This window comes from Lagenorhynchus albirostris, chromosome 6 (genome assembly GCF_949774975.1).
Source record: "Lagenorhynchus albirostris chromosome 6, mLagAlb1.1, whole genome shotgun sequence".
In the NCBI taxonomy this organism is placed as follows: Eukaryota; Metazoa; Chordata; class Mammalia; order Artiodactyla; family Delphinidae; genus Lagenorhynchus; species Lagenorhynchus albirostris.
The window spans coordinates 85,772,619-85,795,415 of NC_083100.1; the positions used below are offsets into that span (position 1 = coordinate 85,772,619).

The following is a 22,797-nucleotide window of genomic DNA, read 5'->3' on the forward strand; positions in this document are numbered from 1 at the left end:
CTACTGTTACTTCAACAAAGTGTATCTCCTGAAGCTTAGTTAATGAAAGAAGTTAATAACAGCTCTGAAACAGCTTTGCTATTGGATCCCATCCACATAACTGCAACACTCAAAGGGAGTCAGTTTGGCAGTGATTGGGTTCAGTTTACTCACCTTTTTTAATAGTTATTAGCAACTGGGATTGATGATGTGTTTAAACAGACTCCCAGCTCTTTTGCAAGTATATTCCATAGTTTCACTGACATAGAAAAACAGCTAGATGGTAATACTTCAGTGTTTTGAGCATTTTGTAAATGTTTTCCTGCAATCATTTTTACAAGCTGCTTCAAATGAAGTAGCAGCGCTATCAAAATAGAGCGGAGCTGCTTCACATCAAATGTCTCATAAAAAAAGCAACCGTTTTAAAATTTCATAATAAAATTAAAATATTTTATATTGAAACAGAGGGGAAAATATGTTTCAAAAACAAAAACAAAATCATTTTGTGCTTTATTAATATGGAAAACATTTGTAATATTCTTTTGGTTTCTTGAATTAGCCTCATTCTTTTCCTCAGATAGTGTGTGTTTATTACCCGTGAGAAATAACTGGGGAAAAAAATTAAGTCTATTTTTCCCTTTATGGGTGGCTTTAAAGTTAATGGAAGTTACACCCACTCATATCAGAGAGGAAATGCATGAAAAAGAATATTTCTGTAAACTATCTTGGAACTTTAATTTGGCATAAACTGGGTTTTTAAGAATATAAGTAGTTGGGTTGAATGCCGTTTGAGGGCAGATGGCTAAAGAAATTTTTAGCTTACTACCCCTCATCTCTCTGTTTCAGAAAAGATTGCTTTGCTCAGAGGGAATGAGACTATAAAAGCTTATATATAATTTTTCAGCATTGCTCTTCTCAAGAGCGTAAACTGATAGACGAGCTTGGAGAGAAAGAAGTGGGCTTGATCATTGGTGGGATTCTTAAGGAGAAAAAAACTGGCTTGCAGTCGTCCAGAGGAAAAATAAGAGTGTCAGAAAGCAGTCCTGTTCAGATTCAGTTTGAAAAGTATGACTCCAGCTTCTTAAAATGTTTCTTTAGTTTTCTTGCTGACTTCTGCTTTTGTTGGCACTGTCAGGTTTCTTTCTTGACTGTGTGACAGTTAAGGACTTCAGAGATGACCGACATAAGCACTCACCTTAAATAGAGGTTTCACTAACCCTCTGACTGATGAACACATGCCATAACTATGTATTATGACCTGTGGGTCACTATTACAATATGTGACATATGGTGAAAACAGACTAGCTGTAAAACATCCTTCAACTTTTGGTATATTATTATATTGGCTTCCTTATTGCTTGATATTGTGTCAGCACTTCTGTGACACTCTCTTGTATTATCCATGTTGTAATCACTGCTAATCCCAAGTTTGCACTAAGTTGCAACTAAAAAAACAAAAAATACTTGTATGGGAAAACAAGTTTGCAGGAGTGGGGGCAGATAGTGGTGGCAGGTCAACATTCCTTTCGTTAGTTTTTCATTCCGCTATGTATTGATAATAGAAACTTTGACTGTCTCAGTAAATGTGAATTAAACTAAACTGAGGACTTGCTGTGGTATTCCTGCTCTATAAGCTCTGTTTATTCATTTGTGTTTTACAGTCTTGTGGGCTTGCATGTCTTCTTTTCAGTTTCCTTGATGTCCTTTACAGGGTGAAATAAGACTAACTGCTTTTTCTATTTGATCTTGTATACCTTCTTATCAAAGCATTTGTATGCATTTTATTGAGATCCAGTGACACTGAGACACTGAATCATGGCTTAAAGCAAAGAGGGTTATTTTAAAAAACAAAACAATGATTTATTAAAATGGTTTTTTGATTCATAAAGGGAACATAGTACATATTCCTGTTTATCCAGCTCACCCATGGTTATCATTTGTGTTCATTGGTTTCCAAGAAAATGTTATAGGCAAATTTGGAAACTATTGACATATTAATGACACATAAACTTTGTTTTTACATTTCCTTCTAACTATGTATTTTAGATTATTTTTAATAAAAAAATACTAAGGAGAGGATCAAGCCTTTGCATCAAAAGCAACAGCGAATATTATATTTCTTTCGTTTAATTCTGAAGGTCCATGGTGTTGTGGTCCTTTATAATACATTATGTAATCAGTAGGACCTAGTGGTACGGATTTCTGGATCCATTTTCACCAACTTCTTCTATTTCTCTGACTACTCCAAATCTATATAATAAAAAAATAAGTTATTTGTAGAGTTTCTATATAATCCTTCCTGTGTAGTCTCAGAACTTTAAAAAACCTAACAGTTTCTTGAAGCAAGGGTTAAAATGAGAAATAGACTTTAACTACATGTTATGAAGGTATGCTCTTAGTGTGAAATAGCTTTATCTGGATTAATCTCCTTGAAGGCAGTGAAAAGTATGGCAAGTGTTCTGTTCTCAGTACTGTGGTGTAAAACGAAGTACATCACTGACATAGAAACCCAACATGGGTAGTTGGGCCACAAAGAAAAAGGTCCTCCTGTACTTGGTGATAATATTGAAAATTCCTGGCATTGCGGAAAAGTACACTGGGTTGGCCAAAAGGTTCCTTCGGTTCTTAAAGTAAAAATGAAAGACATATTTTTCATTTTCACCAAGAACTTTATTGAACAACGTATTCACTGTTTTGTTCCACTACCTTCTGCCGTCTTTCAGGCAGCTTCATAATTCCATCTTCCCAAAGCTTTTTATCTTTTTGAGCATAGAACTGTTGCAGGTGCCTTTTACAGTCTTCCAGGGAATTGAAATTTTTTCCATTAAGAGAATTTTGTAAAGACCGAAATAAATGGAAATCTGAAGGTGCAATGTCTGGTGAATTCGGCGATGAATCAGCTTGATCCCAGTCAAGCTGTAACAGTTTTTGCCTGGTCATCAAAGAAACTCGGTCTTGTGTTATCCTGATGGAAGATTATGCGTTTTCTGTTGACTAATTCTGGACGCTTTTCATCGAGTGCTGCTTTCAGTTGGTCTAATTGGGAGCAGTACTTGTTGGAATTAATCGTTTGGTTTTCCAGAAAAAGCTCACGATAGAGGACTGCCTTCCAATCCCACCAAATACACAACATCACCTTCTCTGGATGAAGACTGGCTTTTGGTGTGGTTGGTGGTGGTTCATTTCGCTTGCCCCACCATCTCTTCTGTTCCACATTATTGTACAGTATCTACTTTTCATCACCCATCACAATTTGTTTTAAAAACGGAACGTTTTCATTACATGTAAGTAGAGAATCGCACGCAGAAATACGGTCAAGAAGGTTTTTTTCCTCTTAACTTACGTGGAACCTAAACACCAGACCGATTCACGTAACCAAGCTGGTGCAAATGATTTTCAACGCTTGATTTGGATATTTTGATTATGTCAGCTATCTCCTGCATGGTGTAATATTGATTGTTCTTAATTAATGTCTCGATTTGATCGCTGTCAACTTTAACTGGTCTACTGGACCATGGAGCATCGTCCAGTGAGAAATCTGCAGCACAAAATTTTGCAGACCCCTTTTGACATGTTCAATCAGTCACAGCACCTTCTCCATACACCACACAAACCTTTTTTTTTTGCGTTTCAGTTGAGTTTTTACCTTTCTTGAAATAATAAAGCATAATATGCTGAAAATGTTGCTTTTTTCTCCCATCTTCAGTATTAACATGGCTACACAGAAATTCACCAATTTTGATTTTTTTTTTTAAAGGCACGCTGATATGACAGCTGTCACAATGCAATCTAACAAAATTATTTCGAATGAAGTTGAAGACAACTAAAGTGCTACTGGAGCCATCTTACGGAAAACACCAAACGGACTTTTTTGGCCAACCCAATACTTTGGTTTGAAGTGTCATAGGATCCCATTAAATCACTTAATTCCTCTCCTGCCTTTCCTCTCTGATGCCAATAATCTACCTTCCCTTGATATAATGCTAATGAAACTAACTTATCTATTAGAGTCATTTTGATAAATACTGGTAGGAAGTGCAGAGTTCTTTGCAAACCCAAGGTGCAGTATAAACTCTGATTAATAAAGAAGTCTTAGGCTTATAAAAATAACTGAACAAGTGTGGGCTCACCATATGCATTTATCCTTTCCCTTTGCAGCCTGGTGGCTGATGTGGTGGTATTCAACTCGGTTTTTAATATGGAGTCATTTCTTACTTCTATTGGAAAATTCATGAAGCTGATTCCTGATCACAGACCCAAAGATCTGGAAAGCGTCATCAGACCCAAGTGCCAAGTTATTTACTTTCCCATCAGGTTTCCTGATGTGAGCAGGTCAGTATGTTTAACTCCATTTTCAATATTGTGTCATAAATTATTTCCCAAATGTGTAAAAATCGGTGATGTTCTTGCCAATTTTGACTTTTCAGCGTAAGCATGATTAGTTAGAGAATCAAGTTCTATTTCGCCATGCTGTGATTTACAAAGATTTTAAATAATCATGTGTCCAACCTGTCACTGAATGGTTAATTCTGATACTGAGTTTTTCCTTTCTTTTCTCTTATTTGTTTGTTTGCCAAAGCAAGGTGCTTTGGCTTTTAACACTTACTGTTTTATTTATTTGTTGTTTTGCTACAGAAGTCATTGTCAAGCATAGGTCTCAACCTTTGTATTCAGCTTATGCCTATTGGTTTATATGTATAATAGTAACTTCTAAGTAAATCAGTGTTAAATTTTACTGCTTAGATTACTTTCATTTCCCATGCTGTTTTTTCTGGGTTTTTTTTCCCCCTTCTCCCAGTTTTTATTATTTATATTATCTTAGTAAAGAGTTAGGTCTTCTATATTGGGTTGCAAATGCACTTAATTGCCATTTCTTTTTCTCAGTCACTAAGGATATTTTTTATTACCCTTATTGCTGGGCCCACCCTGAATCAGCAATGGATGATGTGGCTCAAAGGGAACATTCTAGAATTCCTTTTCACTTTTGATTAAACCTAGCAAAATTGTTTTTACTACCACCAGGAATATTTTCCCCTTGTGAATAGAAAGTTTACTTCAATGGGAATCATACTAGCTGGGGATGCTGCTGTTTTGTAACTGACTGTGTCCTTAAAAAGAGTTCAGGGACACCTGTTTCTTCCCCAGCCTTGAAATGAAGGCAGGAGACAATTTAATATCCACATATGCTATGCAGGAGGTCAGCATTAGTCTCTAGGTTCTGGACTAACTGAGTTCACCCAGATTTTGCTGTGGGGACACCCACTCTTCCACACCCCTAATACTGATTTAAGTGTCTGACTAGTTAATATTGCATTGAAGAAAAATCTGCCTAATACCAAATCAAGCTAGTGAGTCATAAAATTTAAGTTAGAACAACTTGCCTGATCCTTACTTTATGGAGTTCAGAAAACAGAAGGCCGGAGAAGCAGACTGGCTTGTGCTCACACTGCTGATTAGTGTCAGAGACTGTATTAAAATTTAGACTCTATGACTTTTGATTAAATTTTCTGTTAACTATCTAATCTTCCTGTCAGTATAGGTCATTTGTCAAAAATATTTAATGATTTATTTACAGTTTTGAAAACTATAAAGCTAAGTGAAACTAAGATCACAGTTGATTTTTATATATATGTAAATATGTATATAATATGTATTTGTAATATATAATTTTCATATGTGTGATGAGAGAATGTCAACTTCTGAAGAATATGATTGTTATACTTTAGATCTGTGATTAGCTAGAACACAGCTTATACTTTAGATCAGGGGTCCCCAACCCCCGGGCCTGTTAGGAACCGGGCCGCACAGCAGGAGGTGAGTGGCGGGCGAGCAGGCGAAGCTTCATGTGCCGCTCCCCATCGCTCCCCATTGCTCGTAGTACTGCCTGAACCATCCCCTGGTTCGTGGAAAAATTGTCTTCCATGAAACCGGTCCCTAGTGCCAAAAAAGTTGGGGACTGCTGCTTTAGATCATATTTTGAACCTTATTTTTTGACATGCTTTTAAGTTTTTCATATAATAATATATTGTCAAAATGCACATCTGTAAGTGAATAGGTAGTTATAGCACATCTTAATTATTACTGCTATAGAATTCCAAATAAATAGTATGTTTTAAAATGCACTTGCATCTGATATAGTCCTACAACATCCTATGTTTAATACACCTGTGGCAATTGAATAGTTTATTAATTTGGACTGTATTACCATAAATAAATCTAGCTAAATGGAAGAAGGTTAAAAAATATTGTGGCCAAGATAACATTCATAAGCAAGGTCTTAGCCCAGAGTGTTATTTGAATTATTTTCAAATGGTAATTTGCTTTATCTAACCCAAACTCATATAGTGTAAGTAAGTGATTATTTGCATGAATGACAATCATTCTAATGCCTGCAGTCTTAAAAGAGTATTATTTTGTTGAGATGTTGAAAAATATTTAGTAATTCCAAAGGCAAAATAACCAAGGTGATTAAAAATAAAAAAAAATTTTAAACGGTTCTTTCTCTCTCTCAAATTTAATTTAAAAACAAAGCAGCAGAACATATACTTAAATTATTAATATAATGTGCTCTAATAATATATAATATAAGGTATATTAATCAGGGAAGGGAAAAAGCCATATTTCAGCAAAATATTTGAGGATTTATAAAGTTGATAACTGTTAAAACTCAGAGCATGTCTGTCATACAGAAATTCAATATTGGGCTTGTAGTACCTGCTGTACCTATTACCTTCCTCACCCCTCCACTGCCTCATTCTCAAAGACCAGAAAAATAGTAGCAAGAAAGAATATTCACTTGAAAATATTTCATTATATGTATTAAAACATTTTGAAGTGGGAAAGCTCTTAAATACTGTAGTTAGGCATGCACATATTTGAGTCTTGACCGCCACTTACTAGCTCTATGACCTGTGCAAGTGTAATGACCCTGAGCGTAGGTTCTTTAATGGTTATGATTATATTTACCTTATCCCCTCATAGGCATGATGTAGCTATTAAATGAAATAATGTGTGCCAAATGCCCAGCCGAGTGCCTGGCACATAACAGAACCTTAATAAAGTTTAATTCATCTTATTAACTCCTTCATCCCCATTGTTTTATAACCTAGCACATTTATTGCCACCTGAATATAAAGGACAGTCTTCCCCTTTGCCCTCTTTTAACACATGAAAGTAAAGAAATGCTCTGCCAAAGGAACAGCCTAATATAAATAAAGAGGTTCCTTTATATATTCTTTTTATCATCCTGACTCAAGCAGCCTTTTGGCTTCACCAGAACCTGTAGCATCCATTGATGGTAAGGAGCCAGCTCCTTATGTTCATTCTTCTCTTGTCCTAATTTTCCTCCTTCTTTCTCCAGTTTAACTTCCACATTCTGTCATCATACTTCCTTTCTCGTGTGTACTCTCAAATCTTTTGCACCTTTTCTTTCATATTTGATTAGGAGGAAAACCTCCAGCCGTACTTATTAGCCTACTCTAAATTCATGACCCCTAAATCCACATGGACCTGTTGAGCTGCATGGCGAGTGTACCATAATTCCCCTTTTCTAAGTAACTAATCATGCATTTTCCTTTCTTTGTAAGCTTTTAATACCAAATCTTCTGTCTTCCTTCTCAGATCATGACTGAAAAAGATAGACACAATCAGAAGAGAATTCCTATATGCTGCCACCATTACATCTACCCAGTTATGTGCTTCTGGGTGCATATTTTTTTATCTTCACACCTGTAACTATTGATGGATTGACCTTACTTCTGACTAAGGCCCTGTTTCCACTTCTTTGCTGGAGCCCATCCGTCTTGCATACCTAAAAATTATTTTTCTAGCAAATTTTTTTTCTCTGATCTGCGTCATCCATTTTCCTCTTTTCTGGATGGTTCCTATTAGCATACAAAAAATGCTATTTGCTTTACATCTTTAAAATATTCTCTCTTGATTCCACTTCATCCTCTGCTACTACCTCATTTCTTTATTTCTCTTAGTAGCAAAACCTCTTGAAAGAGTTGTTTACACTTGTTTCCAATTTCATTCCCATTTTTCTTTCTTCAAGCTACTCCACTGAGACTGTTTTTGTCGAGGTCCCTGATGACTTCCATGCCTCTAAATCCTGTTGTCAGTTCTCAGTCCTCATCTTACGTCACACATCAGCAGCATTGGGCACACCGTGACACAGTCTTCAAGCTGGCTTCCAGGACACAGGTGCTGCTTCTCAGGAGTGTTGCCGGTTTCTCTTTATGACCTTGATCTTTAGCTTTGGACTGGCCTTTCCCACTCTTGACCCTTAAGGGGTTAGTGGAGGAAGAGCCCAGGATTGAAATGAGAAGAAAAGATAAAAGAGTCAGGAGGTCATCAATGAGAGAATTATCCTGTGGAATAAAGGGAAGAGAGTTTTAAGGAGATGATTGGTAGTGAATTCAGAGGAGTGAGGTTAAATAAAGTGATGACTAAAATTATCCTTGAATTCAACAATTAAAGGGTCAGTGGTGCCCCACCCTGCATTCTGTTAACTCACAAAAAAGTTTCATATGTTTTTTTCTGGTAGGGAGAGAAACAACCTTCAAGTCTAGGTGAGATCTCTTTTTCTTTCTCTTTCTCTTTCTCTTTCTTTCTCTTTCTCTTTCTCTCTCTGTCTCTCTCCCTCTCCCTCTCCCTCCCTCTCCCTCTCCCTCTCCCTCCCTCTCCCTCTCCCTCTCCCTCTCCCTCTCCCTCCCCCTCTCCCTCCCCCTCTCCCTCTCTCTCTCTCTCTCTCTCTCTCTCTCTCTCTCTCTCTCTCTCTCTCTCTCACACACACACACACACACACACACACACACACACACACACACACACAGAGGCTCTGCTCCATATTTTAAAGATGAAGGCATCAAGGCCCAGAGAAGTTAAGTGTCTTCTGGTAATCACACAGCTAGATATAGACAGAGCAGAAACTGGAACTCCTATCTCAGAATCTCCATCGAGTGCTCAGCTCACCACTTATTGTGAATGCAGTTTCAGAGGTCTTGATTATCTGATTTTTCAGCTGACAGCAGATTAGCAGCATCAAATTGGGGGTGCGATAAAGGCAGGCTCACTGACAGCAGTGAAAAGTGACAGCTGACTGACAGCTTGACAACAAGGGAGGAGAGAGATAAACTGTTTAAAAAAATACATGAGAAGTGAAAAAGCATGGCAGCCTGGAGCCATTCTAGGGCAGTACAGGCAACTCTACACATGGATGAACCCCTGCAGACATTCCTCCATGATTGTACAGCTTGTACATCAAATGGATAACTGTGATTTATTAAGAAAGATTAAATGGTAGCCAGTAAATTCTCTTTAAGAATATAGGGAAATTCATAACCCACTTTTGGCAGAAATTATAAATGACAGCAAATGGAGCTAAATGTCATGCCTTACTCTAGGATGTACATGAACCATGTTCACCTAAAGGAAGATAATAAACATCTAACCCTTTTTCATGCAGTTGCAATGTCTGTAAGCTTAGGTGACCAGGGAACATTTCAGTAAGACACCTTTTTTGGATTTTTCTGACTGGAGCCTTTTCATGTACCGTATCTCCGTTTGCTGCTAGGGTGTATATATATTGGCTCCTTCAGCACTGAAGGCATCCAAGCCTGCCAGATGATCGGTAGTCAACAAAACAGATTTTGTAATATTAATACCATGTCTTAGTCCTTTTAGTCTGCTATAAAAAATACCATAGATTGGGGGGCTAATAAACAACAGAAATTTATTTCTCACAGTTCTGGAGGCTGGGAAGTCTAAGATCAAGGCAGATTTGATGTCTGGTGAAGGCCTGCTTTCTGATTCATAGATGGCTGTCTTCCTACTGTGTCCTTATGTGGTACAAAGGGCAAGGGAGCTCTCTGAGCTGTCTTTCATAAGGGCACTAATCCCATTCATGAGGGCTCCACCCTCATGACCTCATCACCTCCCAAAGCCCCCATCTCTTAAAAGCATTATATTGGGAGTCAGGATTTCAACATATGAATTTTGAAGAAATACAGATATTCAGTTTGCAGCATACCAAAAGATAAATGTGATCTCAAGACTTAGTGGGATGAGACTCACTACTGGAATGTACTGAAGAGGATGACTATTTTGTGTTAAAGGATATAGATTAGATTGAAAATGAAGGAATTTTTACTGTGCGTTTCAAGAAGGCAAATTTCACATAGAGTTCCATGGTGCTGATGGTGTGTGATGGAGAGGAAAAAAGGGAGCAATTCTGCAGCTTACTGAGCTAGATGTTGACTAGAGGAAGCCAATATTTTCCTACTCTAGATCATGCAACTGTCATAAAGGCAAAGCCTAGTAGAACTAGGGAATTTTATATATCCAGACCTTTGCACAGGTCTCAGTCTTATGAAATCGGAACATCTGAGGAATTTGCAACTTGCTTTCTGACAATGTCATCTTTAGAAGGTAGAGCTAACCATAACAGCTAACCTTCCTGAGTCTTATTTTAGCCCAGCATTATGCTAAGCATATTATACATATTTTAGCATTTTATTCTTCCAACAATTCTAAAAGATATTTTCCATTTATAGTTGAAGAAACCCAGCCATACAAATATAAGTAGCTTTTTGCCTAGACTCATATAGATAGTAAAGGTATAGGTAGAAATCAAACACATTTTTTACCCTATTTTAGAACCCAACCTCTTGAAAGTCTTTCTATACTGCCTGTCCCGAAAAGAGGTTTTGGACCCTAGTACGTGACTTTGGCCAGTGAAGAACAAATGATTTATAAAAGAGAATTGATGGAAATGTTGAGCGAAAGGGAACATGTCATGGTAATGTTATGAAAGAAAGGACACAAGGTCTTAGAAAACAGACTTTCAAAAGATTGAAGTTTTGAAAAAGAGGACACCTGAAAAGGAATGAGCAATTTAAAAAAATATATTTGTTGAGCGTCCTAATGGAGAACTGTCTGTGGAGCCGAAAGCCCTAGTGTGAATCCTGGCCCTGTCGCTTTCTATCCAGTAAGCTCAGAATAGAACCTCAACCCAAGTCCAGTTAACTCCTTATGAAAAAGAGATCATGCTTTTCTTGACTTAAGGAAGAATGAACAATTTTAAGAAAGAATTCTCATAGTCAAATTGAAAATTTGCTTAAAGAAGCAGAATAGGAAGAATATGTCAAAGAAACAGCTGTAGACTCACACCATTATTTCATGTATAAGAAAAGTATTTTATTTTATTTATTTATTTATTTATTTGTTTATTTTGCGGTACGCGGGCCTCTCACTGTTGTGGCCTCTCCCGTTGCGGAGCACAGGCTCCAGACGCGCAGGCCCAGCGGCCATGGCTCACGGGCCCAGCCGCTCCGCGGCTTGTGGTATCCTCCCGGACCGGGGCATGAACCCGTGTCCCCTGCATCGGCAGGCAGACTCTCAACCACTGCGCCACCAGGGAAGCCCTATTTTATTTTTTCAATTTCTAGGTATCTTGTCATTTATCCAAACTCTCTTCTCTTACAAGTTAGCTTATAGCATGACACCTGTCTTACAGGACAGTCCCCGATCCATCATATTAGATTAAAAGGATGTAGCTGACTACATACATCTGCACAGCATCGGACTTCTTCCATCTGTCTCTCTTGTAAGATTTGGTGCTGAGGGCATATCCATGATTTTTATGTAACTAGATAATCTCCACCCCCAACAAACTGGACCACATAAGAATGAATTGTAGAAATACAGTGAATTACAAAGTGGCATCCCTTATCCTTGAAAAGGATCATGTTTTCTGGAGGAATTCCATCAGGGAGCTTCAAAGTGGATATCATCTGCTTCAAATAGCATTCAGTTGGATTTAAGGTGAAGAGAGATAAATGCTCAGGCTGTCAAGGCCTGATACTTGTATATGTTTGTCATTTGCCTGCCTCCTCTGTCCCATTATTTTGTGAAAAATGAGTTTAATTTTTTTATTATGGTTACACATAATTAACTTAAAAAGATCAAACGTATGTGTTTCCAGTGGAGGCCTTAAAAAAATCATTCATTTATTTTTATTTTTTCATGAGGGAATGAATATACTGTATCCTTGGGAGCTGAAGTTTGGACTTGGAGCTAATAGAAGCGTGTATACTTTGGGTTGAGAAATATGTCCTTATCTGGGTTTCAGGTCCAATTCAGTCAACACAGAGAACATCAAGTATCAACCTCATTGTGATTATTAAGAAAAAATTTCATATGTTTCTGTGACCATTTCATTATATATATATTCCTATTTTCCATAATATTGGATTGTCAGAGTTGCAATAGAGTATAAAAGAGTGGATTTTTTTTTTTTTTTTTTGCGGTACACGGGCTTCTCACTGTTGTGGCCTCTCCCGTCGCGGAGCACAGGCTCCAGATGCACAGGCTCAGCGGCCATGGCTCACGGGCCTAGCCGTTCCGTGGCATGTGGGAGCTTCCCGGACCGGATCCCGAACCCGTGTCCCCTGCATCGGCAGGCGGACTCTCAACCACTGCGCCACCAGGGAAGGCCAAAAGAGTGGATTTTACCTGTGAGTTTCCTCATTTCATAGATTTTTACTTCCTGGGAAGAGGGGTTATATGAAGAGCATCTCTGCTTGCCTCCTTCTTACATTTTTTTTTTTTACATCTTTATTGGAGTATAATTGCTTTACAATGGTGTGTTAGTTTCTGCTTTATAACAAAGTGAATCAGTTATACATATACATATGTTCCCATATCTCTTCCCTCTTGCGTCTCCCTCCCTCCCACCCTGCTTATCCCACCCCTCCAGGCGGTCACAAAGCACCAAGCTGATCTCCCTGTGCTATGCAGCTGCTCCCCACTAGCTATCTACCTTACGTTTGGTAGTGTATATATGTCTCGCTTTGTCACAGATCACCCTTCCCCTTCCCCATATCCTCAAGTCCATTGTCTAGTAGGTCTGTGTCTTTATTCCTGTCTTACCCCTAGATTCTTCATGACATTTTTTTTCAAATTCCATATATATGTGTTAGCATATGATATTTGTCTTTCTCTTTCTGACTTACTTCACTCTGTATGACAGACTCTAGGTCTATCCACCTCATTACAAATAGCTCAATTTCGTTTCCTTTTATGGCTGAGTAATATTCCATTGTATATATGTGCCCCATCTTCTTTATCCATTCATCCAATGATGGACACTTAGGTTGTTTCCATCTCTGGGCTATTGTAAATAGAGCTGCAATGAACATTTTGGTACATGACTCTTTTGGAATTATAGTTTTCTCAGGGTATATGCCCAGTAGTGGGATTGCTGGGTCATATGGTAGTTCTATTTGTAATTTTTTAAGGAACCTCCATACTGTTCTCCATAGTGGCTATACCAATTCACATTCCCACCAGCAGTACAAGAGTGTTCCCTTTTCTCCACACCCTCTCCAGCATTTATTGTTTCTAGATTTTTTGATGATGGCCATTCTGACTGGTGTGAGATGATATCTCATTTTAGTTTTGATTTGCATTTCTCTAATGATTAATGATGTTGAGCATTCTTTCATGTGTTTGTTGGCAGTCTGTATATCTTCTTTGGGGAAATGTCTGTTTAGGTCTTCTGCCCATTTTTGGATTGGGCTGTTTGTATTTTTGTTATTGAGCTGCATGAGCTGCTTGTAAATTTTAGAGATTAATTCTTTGTCAGTTGCTTCATTTGCAAATATTTTCTCCCATTCTGAGGTTGTCTTTTTGTTTTGTTTATGGTTTCCTTTGCTGTGCAAAAGCTTTGAAGTTTCATTAGGTCCCATTTGTTTATTTTTGTTTTTATTTCCATTTCTCTAGGAGGTGGGATCTTGCTGTGATTTATGTCATAGAGTGTTCTGCCTATGTTTTCCTCTAAGAGTTTGATAGTTTCTGGCCTTACATTTAGGTCTTTAATCCATTTTGAGCTTATTTTTGTGTATGGTATTAGGGAGTGATCTAATCTCATACTTTTACATGTACCTGTCCAGTTTTCCCAGCACCTTATTGAAGAGGCTGTCCTTTCTCCACTGTACATTCCTGCCTCCTTTATCAAAGATAAGGTGACCATATATGCGTGGGTTTATCTCTGGGCTTTCTATCCTGTTCCATTAATATATCTTTCTGTTTTTGTGCCAGTACCATACTGTCTTGATTCCTTTCGCTTTGTAGTATAGTCTGAAGTCAGGGAGCCTGATTCCTCCAGCTCCATTTTTCTTTCTCAAGATTGCTTTGGCTATTCGGGGTCTTTTGTGTTTCCATACAAATTGTGAAATTTTTTGTTCTAGTTCTGTGAAAAATGCCAGTGATAGTTTGATAGGGATTGCATTGAATCTGTAGATTGCTTTGGGTGGTATAGTCATTTTCACAATGTTGATTCTTCGAATCCCGGAACATGGTATATCTCTCCATCTGTCTCCATCTTTAATTTCTTTCATCAGTGTCTTATAATTTTCTGCGTACAGGTCTTTTGTCTCCTTAGGTAGGTTTATTCCTAGATATTTTATTCTTTTTGTTGTAATGGTAAATGGGAGTGTTTTCTTGATTTCACTTTCAGATTTTTCATCATTAGTCTATAGGAATGCCAGAGATTTCTGTGCATTAATTTTGTATCCTGCTACTTTACCAAATTCATTGATTAGCTCTAGTAGTTTTCTGGTAGCATCTTTAGGATTTTCTATGTATAGTATCATGTCATCTGCAAACAGTGACAGCTTTACTTCTTCTTTTCCAATTTGGATTCCTTTTATTTCCTTTTCTTCTCTGATTGCTGTGGCTAAAACTTCCAAAACTATGTTGAATAAGAGTGATTTTTGACAGCAAAGGAGAGAGGAGAACAATGTTGGTCATTTGAAGTAATCTCATTTACTGAAACTTTAAGAATTTCTCTGAACATTTCTCTCCACCTTTTTCCATGTAGCTAAGATATGAAGCCAAACAGAGGTTTATGGACTTTGCCTATTTTAGAAACAAAAAAAGGAGAATTTTTAAAACAGTGTGAAAATTTTAAATGAAAACTCGCAGGCTGTGCAAACAAAGGCAAGGAGCCTAAGGGCTTTTTGAAGAATTCTTATTAAAGAAAACACTATTTTACATTGCAAAGCAGATGTGTCAGAAAACAACAGCAGATCTGTAATTTGAGAATCTGTAGATTGATAAGACTGAAGGCAGCCCCCATGGCTCCCCACTGAAAACTTTCTGTTTTCTGTAGTCAAGAGTTCTGCTTCTGGGGGGGTTGCCAGAAGCACCTTAATCTTCTTACCACATGTGGTCATATTTCTCAGATATTTTGAGAAAGTATCAGTGTTAGAGTATTAGTAAAACTACCACCTTTGCTATATGAAGTAATGAAGTGTGGGTACTGTCTTCTTTAATATTAATCTAGGTCTGAAGTAGAAGAAGAAAAGTTTGGGTTTTATAAATTTAAACATCTCCATATTTGCTAACAATTATTTTGGTTCTCCAAAATGAATGTAAAAATGTGTTTCTTTTTGAATGTCATTTAAAAATTTTTTTTATAGAATCAGTGTACTTAAAAACTTTTGATAAATCATTCCAATGTTTAACACCACTCACTGTCAAGAAATCTCCTTTGTATCTAATGCAAATCTTTCATGCTGTGATTGTATTGTAACCATCTTCCTCTTACTCCCCTTAAGAGAAGAGAGTTTGGTTTCAGCATATATATACCATCCCTCTGTTGGTCTGAAGTTACATAGAACGAACTTTTGCTTTTTCAAATGTACTTTTTAAAGAAATTATTATCCATGTTAATGCCTAATTATAACAGATTTCTGCTCTCATCAACTTAGGTAATAATAGTAACGTCACTCAAAAAAGCACTCTGAATTCAGCAGCAACAACAAAAGCCTATCCTTTTGTTATAGGATGATTTACCCCTGTTCTCCTCACGTATAGAGAACACTTGAGTTGATTTTACATCAGAGATTTGATGTACATTTTTTTAGGTCCTTGTAGTCCTGTCCTAAGAGATTTGGGAGGTCAGAAGCAAAGGTCACAGATCACAGGGTAGAGAAATAACTAAAAATCCAAGAATGTTCTCAGGGATTGCATCATCAACCCAAAGGGAGTCATGGAGCAGGGCTGCCGCAAAATAGAGATGAATGTCATGCGACAAACTCAAACCACAGCAAAAGGTCTGCTTAGGCTTTCTTTCCCTCTTCAGGCTCAAAGGGCATCGCCAAGCTTCCCATAGCACAGTGAACGATCATTAGTGTAAAGCCATCAAGGCAAGAACGAGTTACGTTATATACTCTTGTTTATTACAGGAGGGCTATATGCAATGCATATTATTTAGAAAGATTTCAAGTAAATGACTTTGATGTTTAAAGGATCAAACTTTGGTTATCTTTCTAAAAATCACTTATTCAAATCATTCCATTCCAGGTAGTGTTGAATAAAAATTGGTAGTCAGCAGTATGGTGTACTGGGATTCTTGTTTGGCTTGTTACCACTTGCTGCCACTGTTCAGCCTAGAATACATTACTTAACCTCCCAGAGCTTCAGTTTTACCGTCTGTAAAATGGAAATTGAAATAGTACCTGTATCTTTGGCTTATTAGGAGGAGGGAAACAATTACTACCATATGCTGACTGAGCTCAGTGCCTACAACCTAATAAGTGTTACGTAAATGTTAGTGGTTTTATTATGATTCCCATCATCACCATTGTGGTTTTCAGTTGACAGGATTTTTGACAGGTCGCCCATTCAGTATGACTCCAAGCTGAAAAGTAAGGGGGGACAAAATTCTGAAAACCCTAGTAATTTTATAGAATACCTGAGGATCTAAAGTTTACTACTAATTCAAATAAACGTAGGGACTGTCTTATATCTTGTCAGTCCCCATCACACCAGCCAAATGCAATACTTTAGCAGTGTGAGTACACAAGAGGAAAAGTCACATGTGCCGCTGTCCACATCTGCCTGGCACCTATAAAACATATGCATTCCTTGTGGTACTGGTGTGTGGAATGGTGAGTGGGTACAGAAGTCATTTTAGTACAGTGTTCTTGTAAAGAATGTTGGGGGTGTTTTAGAAAACTTTCCATTAAAAAATAAACAGCTTGGAATGTACCATTCAACAGTAAGCTACCGGAATAATCTCTCACCCAGAATGGCTTATTCCCTAAGAAATTCCAGTCAAAAAACTTTATGGGCTTCCCTGGTGGCGCAGTGGTTGAGAGTCCGCCAGCCGATGCAGGGGACACGGGTTCGTGCCCCGGTCTGGTAAGATCCCACGTGCCGCGGAGCGGCTAGGCCCGTGAGCCATGGCCGCTGAGCCTGTGCGTCCGGAGCCTGTGCTCCGCAACGGGAGAGGCCACAACAGTGAGAGGCCCCCGTACTGCAAAAAATAAATAAATAAACTTTATTATATAGGAAATTCTTTAAAAATGGGCTTCAAAATAATTAGATACAATAAAATATACTTAACAGTAATTTAATTCTTTGAGATTTTATTCATCCCGTTGTTCACCCATCATTTATTAAAAGCTTGCTATTTGCTTACCTCTGAAATGGGTATAATAACACACAGTCTGCGAACTAAAAGGGTTAATGAGCCTGGTAGTATATTATAGGCTCAAGAGTATGGCAGATTATTACCATGAGATTGGTCATCTGTGAACAAAGCTCACCTTGAAATATCGTCTAAAAGTGGATGGTTGAGAGACGTTTGGAGCCCCCAAGTCCAATCAGTCTTACTGGGCACTTAGCTACAGGAAAAATATGATTGACTGGAAAAGACAGCAATGGCTTAACAAAAGAATGTGTTAACAGAAGGGCTGCAATCTGCATGAAATGTAGAATACGTGGAAACACAAGATTCAAGAACCAGAAGCAAAGGAGAAGAGATGCTGAATCCAGAAGATGAGTCACAACAGAAGTACACTCTCTTAAAGAGCAGAGAAAATTCACCAGAATTTACCATGGCATCATTAAGATATCATCTCTACTAATCCAACTCCCTTTGCTCTGATTCCACAATCGCCAAGCAATATTCTGTTTATTACTACATCCTTCCTAGTAACTTAATTCCAGAAACTGTAATCCTAAATGTCAGAAACAAATATCTGGATATTGGAAGGGCATATTCTCTGGAGATCAATAAATTGTGGCTTTTAATAATTAAAAAAAGCCTGTGTGGTAAATACAAGGTATTCTGGGATATAAGGATGTATAAGACAAGATCCTTAATTGTAAGAGCTTTGTAGAAATGATAGGCATAGTCAGGTGACTCCAAGTATAAGGTAGAAAAAAAAATGAGTGCTTTTTATGGCATCTGAGCTGGGCATTAAAGACTGACTAAACTTTGGGCATAATAATGACAGCATCATTTATCAAGTGCCTTTTCTGAGCATACACTTTATGTATATTATTTCCAGTCTTTACTAACCACCTGCAAGCTAGGTACTATTATGCTCATTTTGCAAGTGAGAAAGAGGTTCCGAAGTTAAGTTAAGCTTGCCCGAAATCCTGTAGCTACCCAAACTGTCTGGCTCCAATTTGCTGCTTCCGTTAATGCCGTGTTATTTCTGGCCATGAGGGAAAGTGGGGGTGAGATAGAGTGAGTACGAGGGCACATTATGAAGAGAGAGAGAGTAGTTGCAACCAGATTTGTGGCAGTGAATGATCATTGCACCTAGAAGAGAATAACTACCTTTGTCTTAATTGGGTGAAGAGGTGGTAAGACTAGAAATGGGAATTAAGGCCAAGGAATTTGGACTTTAGCCTATAAGCATTTGCGAGCCATGGCTAGATTATAAAATGGGGGATTTGATATTGACAAATGAATATCAATGGGGTAAGAAACAGGAAGCAGAGAAACAAGTTAAAAAACTACTAGAATACATTATTAAAGATGAACTAGGGAGGTGGCTTATGGATGAAAAGGAGGAAATACACATAATTACACTGGTTGTAGACTTGGCAAGTTGGTGGGGTAACTTACTTGATACAGGAGTGGTCAGGGATAATCTTGAAGTATTGACCATAGTGACTGGGAGAATACCCGTTCTGCTGGAATTGAGAAATAGATTGTTTATCTGAAGATGGTGAATTCAGAGTGTTATATGTTGAGCTGGAGGTGTTGGCGGGTCATTTAGATGGAGCTGACCAGCAGGAAGTATCCTCTCTTACCTCTGTGTCATCATTAAGAACCTTGTGTGATTTGTTACATTGACCCACTTTTCTAGATGTTTCACTCCTTCCTTTGACATACTTGATACAGGTCAAGTTTATTTTTGATAAGTCCAAGATATGTATTTCTTGTCATTTGTTACTGTCTTATGAAAACCAGGTACAGAATTTGTAAACATCAGATCTCCTGATCTCTTTCATTTCTGGATAAGCAGGAGTTTATTGACTTAATTTTCCCTTTGTCTTCTCAGAATTCAATAACTAAATCACTTTCAGTTCCTTTGGACAAGGAATCCTGAGATCAAGTACTGTATGATGATGTGTGGCATAGTGCCTAAGAAAATTGACTATGATATCAGAGCTATGTCGTAGTACCACCTCTTCTGCTAACCAGCTGGCTGATGTTGAGAAAGTTGTTTGACCTCTCCCACCTCATTTATTTTCTCTCATCTGTAAAACAGGGGGAGTATTAGCAGTCTCATTGGGTTGCTGTGAGAATTAAATGAGGTACTGTATGTAAGGTACTTGTGAAATGCTTGAGGTACAATGAGCCTTAAATAAATGGTAGTTGTTGTTGTTATTGGCTTTAATTTGTGTGTCCTCACCATGTCTTTAGTGCTTTCATTAACCTATACATAATTTCTTTAATTTTCTGTAGAGCCAGAACTGTGCCCCCAGTTGTGGTCCAGTATTGCTTCAGTAAATTTAGGAGCATCAGATGATTTTGCTTGTCAACACCCACCCCCCAGCCGCCTTTTTTTTTAAGCCAGCGTTGCTTGCTCTAGTACTGACTTATCTTTACCATGCTGGACTGAGTACCAAAATTCTACTTAGAAGTATTGCTAAGAATATTATATCCAAGTAATATTTTATGCGTGTGCTCTTGTCATGTGTGTTGTGGGTCTTCTGTACTTTTGACTTAATATGAGGTGAATCACAGACCTTTCTCACATCTAATAAGGTTTGTATTGTTACCTGCTATCTACAGACTTCTCTGAGTGATTAGAAATTATAAGCTTTCCTTAAGTTTGGTTGTTTTTGTTCTTACTATATTTGGCTCAATGTTGCCTACAAATTTATTTTTATTAATAAGTGTTTCTGTGCAACTAGTTCTTAATAATTGTCACTTTTTCTTTTGGATGATTCCAGTTTTGTGTATCAGTACTATTAAATATGGAACTTTAAAAATTTTTTGCAAATCTAATAGTGAGAATTTAATATAGGAAATCTAGTTATAATTTTCTTTAATTAAAAGTAAGCTCATTAGTTGCACAAATACCTGCCTCTCTTTCAGTTTTACCTATTATTCTAAACTGAAAAATCTTGGTGCTGTTCCTTAGGTACCACGAAATGAGAATGGTGGAAGTTGTTTCCTTAATTTCCCCCTTGGCCATACACTAAAATTCATATGTACGTTCTTAGTGGGTCCCAATAGAGGAAGTATCACTTTGGCATTTCTTCTCTCCTCTACGGTATATTTTTGTGTATCCATAGAAATATCTTCCTTGTTCAAAATTCAATCTCCAGTCCAGTACTTCCTCCCATCAGCTAAGTCTAAGTTCATGGATATGACTGGCAACTGTAAGTTAATTTACATGTAGAGAACTGATTTATCTGTTTGCGACACCCATCTCAGTCCAACCGTGTGTACATCTGCTCTATTAAATATCAACTGATGTCCTGAGCAGACCAAGTGATTCTGTAGAGAGAGGGAGGGTCTATTCAAAGCTACCACATTTCATGTTATAATACCAAAACTCATTTTATAATACCGAATGTGAAATTACTTGTTATAATTATTTTCCACTAATTGAAGAGGGAGCTTCTGTCTCAGCCCGTGAGAATGGATTTGAAAGGACATAAGCAAGAGACAATGGGAAAGTAGAATATCCAGGATTAAGTGATGAGTTCCGTTGAAAATAGAAGACAAGGGAGAGAATGAACGAAAAAAATTCATAGGTTTTAAAATTATTGGGCTATTAACTGAAATAGAAAAATCAGAGAAAAATGTCAACCACATTTCTATTGTGGACAAATTTGTTTTATTTTCCGTTTTAGGCAGTTGATATTTTTACGAAAAAATAGAACTAGAACTTTCCAGAACTGGAAGAGTATCTAAGAAATAGAAACTTTAGAAATCTTCTAGTCCAATTCCTTCATTTAATAGCTGGGAAAACTGCAGCAGAGAGGTTTTTACCTGAAGTTAAGATTGCAACACAGTCACAATTTGGACACCACTTGCAAAAATTCATGAGATGGTTAGAAATGCGCGACCAGGGTTGTTCATTGTGTTAGTAATATTAGTAGGATAGGATTAATCAGCATTGATAACATAGAGCAATTTCATCAGGAGTAAATGTTATGCAGAAATATCTTAGAGGAACTGGGCTTCTCATAAAAAACTTATTCTGGGGCTTGCCTGGTGGCGCAGTGGTTGAGAGTCCGCCTGCGTGTCCGGAGCCTGTGCTTCGCAACGGGAGAGGCCACAACAGTGAGAGGCCCACATACCGCAAAAAACAAAACAAAACTTATTCTGGGAGTGAGGAATAGGAGTTTCCAGCATTTAAAACTCAGAACGTAAAAATGATTTTGATCATCTCTTTTTTCTGGGACTTGGTATCCAAAATTCTGAAAGAACCAATATTATACACAACTGTCAATTTTTTATACTTCTCTTTGTAAATTTTGTATAAATTACTTACCCTGTATGATTAGAAACTTTTCCTATGCATTCCCTCCATGTCTTTCTCCAGAGGATATTGAAAATGTCCATTGCGTGATAGTTTTGGTGATATGCCTGTCCTGCCTCTTCCTTAGGGCTATCAGATGACTCCTCCTTTTGTCTTTGAGTCCTGTTTGGGTAGCTGGCTGATGCTTCTTGGGGTTAGCTGATGGATTAGTGCAGAGGACATCACAGTGGGAGTTGGAGGTTGGGGAGGAGTCTCATGTATTATAGCAGGACATGGTGCAGAGGAAAACAAAGTTGTGAGTCACACCTGGGTGGTTTCAGTCTTGGCTCAGCCACTTTCTAGATGTGCAGCTTGGTCAAATTATGTCACCCTTTCTGACCTTTAGTTTCCCTAACATTAAGTCTTAGAGTTGAAGTGAGGGTTAAGTGAGAGAGAATATAGATACAGTGTTTTACCCAGAGCACGGGGGTATATATTCTGTGTGCATCCTCCCTGCTCTTACCCTGTATAAAATCAAATTTGCTACTCTGTTATACTTCATCAATTTTAGTTGCCACTCACAGACATCTGAATTGACCTCTTTGTGTTGCTACCTCAATTTCTGGTGCGTTTGGTGATTATTAAAGAATATAAAGTTTAATTTGCTCTCCTGTGGATAATCCACACACCACTATAATGTTGAGTTGATTTTTTCCCATCTATTCTCATGACTAACTTAGTTCACTAAAATAACTTTATAAAATGTAAGTCCTTAGTTACGACATTTAAAGTACTCGGGCTATCCAGCACCCTTTCCTGCTTGCTTATAGGTATTTTTTACCTGTTCTGTTTATTTTTTATTCTTCTTTCGTCTGTCTTTGTTATGTGTTCTTTACAGCTGTTTTTCAGGGGTTAACACTTGTGGAACAAGGCTGTTATAATCAGTAAAAGTTGGTGGAGCTACATCTTACCCTTTAGACAGAGAATCTAGTGTTCACATCATTATATGCAATTGCTGAGTCCTTGGCTTTGA

The 22,797-nt window shown here is 37.7% G+C and overlaps 1 protein-coding gene across 2 annotated transcripts in view; it reads left to right on the top strand.

Annotated features, from left to right (window-relative positions):
• Positions 1 to 22,797, top strand: part of GTDC1 (glycosyltransferase like domain containing 1) — a 359,684-nt gene that overhangs the window by 92,648 nt on the left and 244,239 nt on the right. For both annotated transcript variants that reach the window (XM_060152957.1, XM_060152956.1), the window contains exon 4: positions 4,138 to 4,311. In XM_060152957.1, coding sequence (XP_060008940.1) covers positions 4,138 to 4,311 — 174 coding nt within the window. The remainder of the gene's footprint in view (positions 1 to 4,137; positions 4,312 to 22,797) is intronic.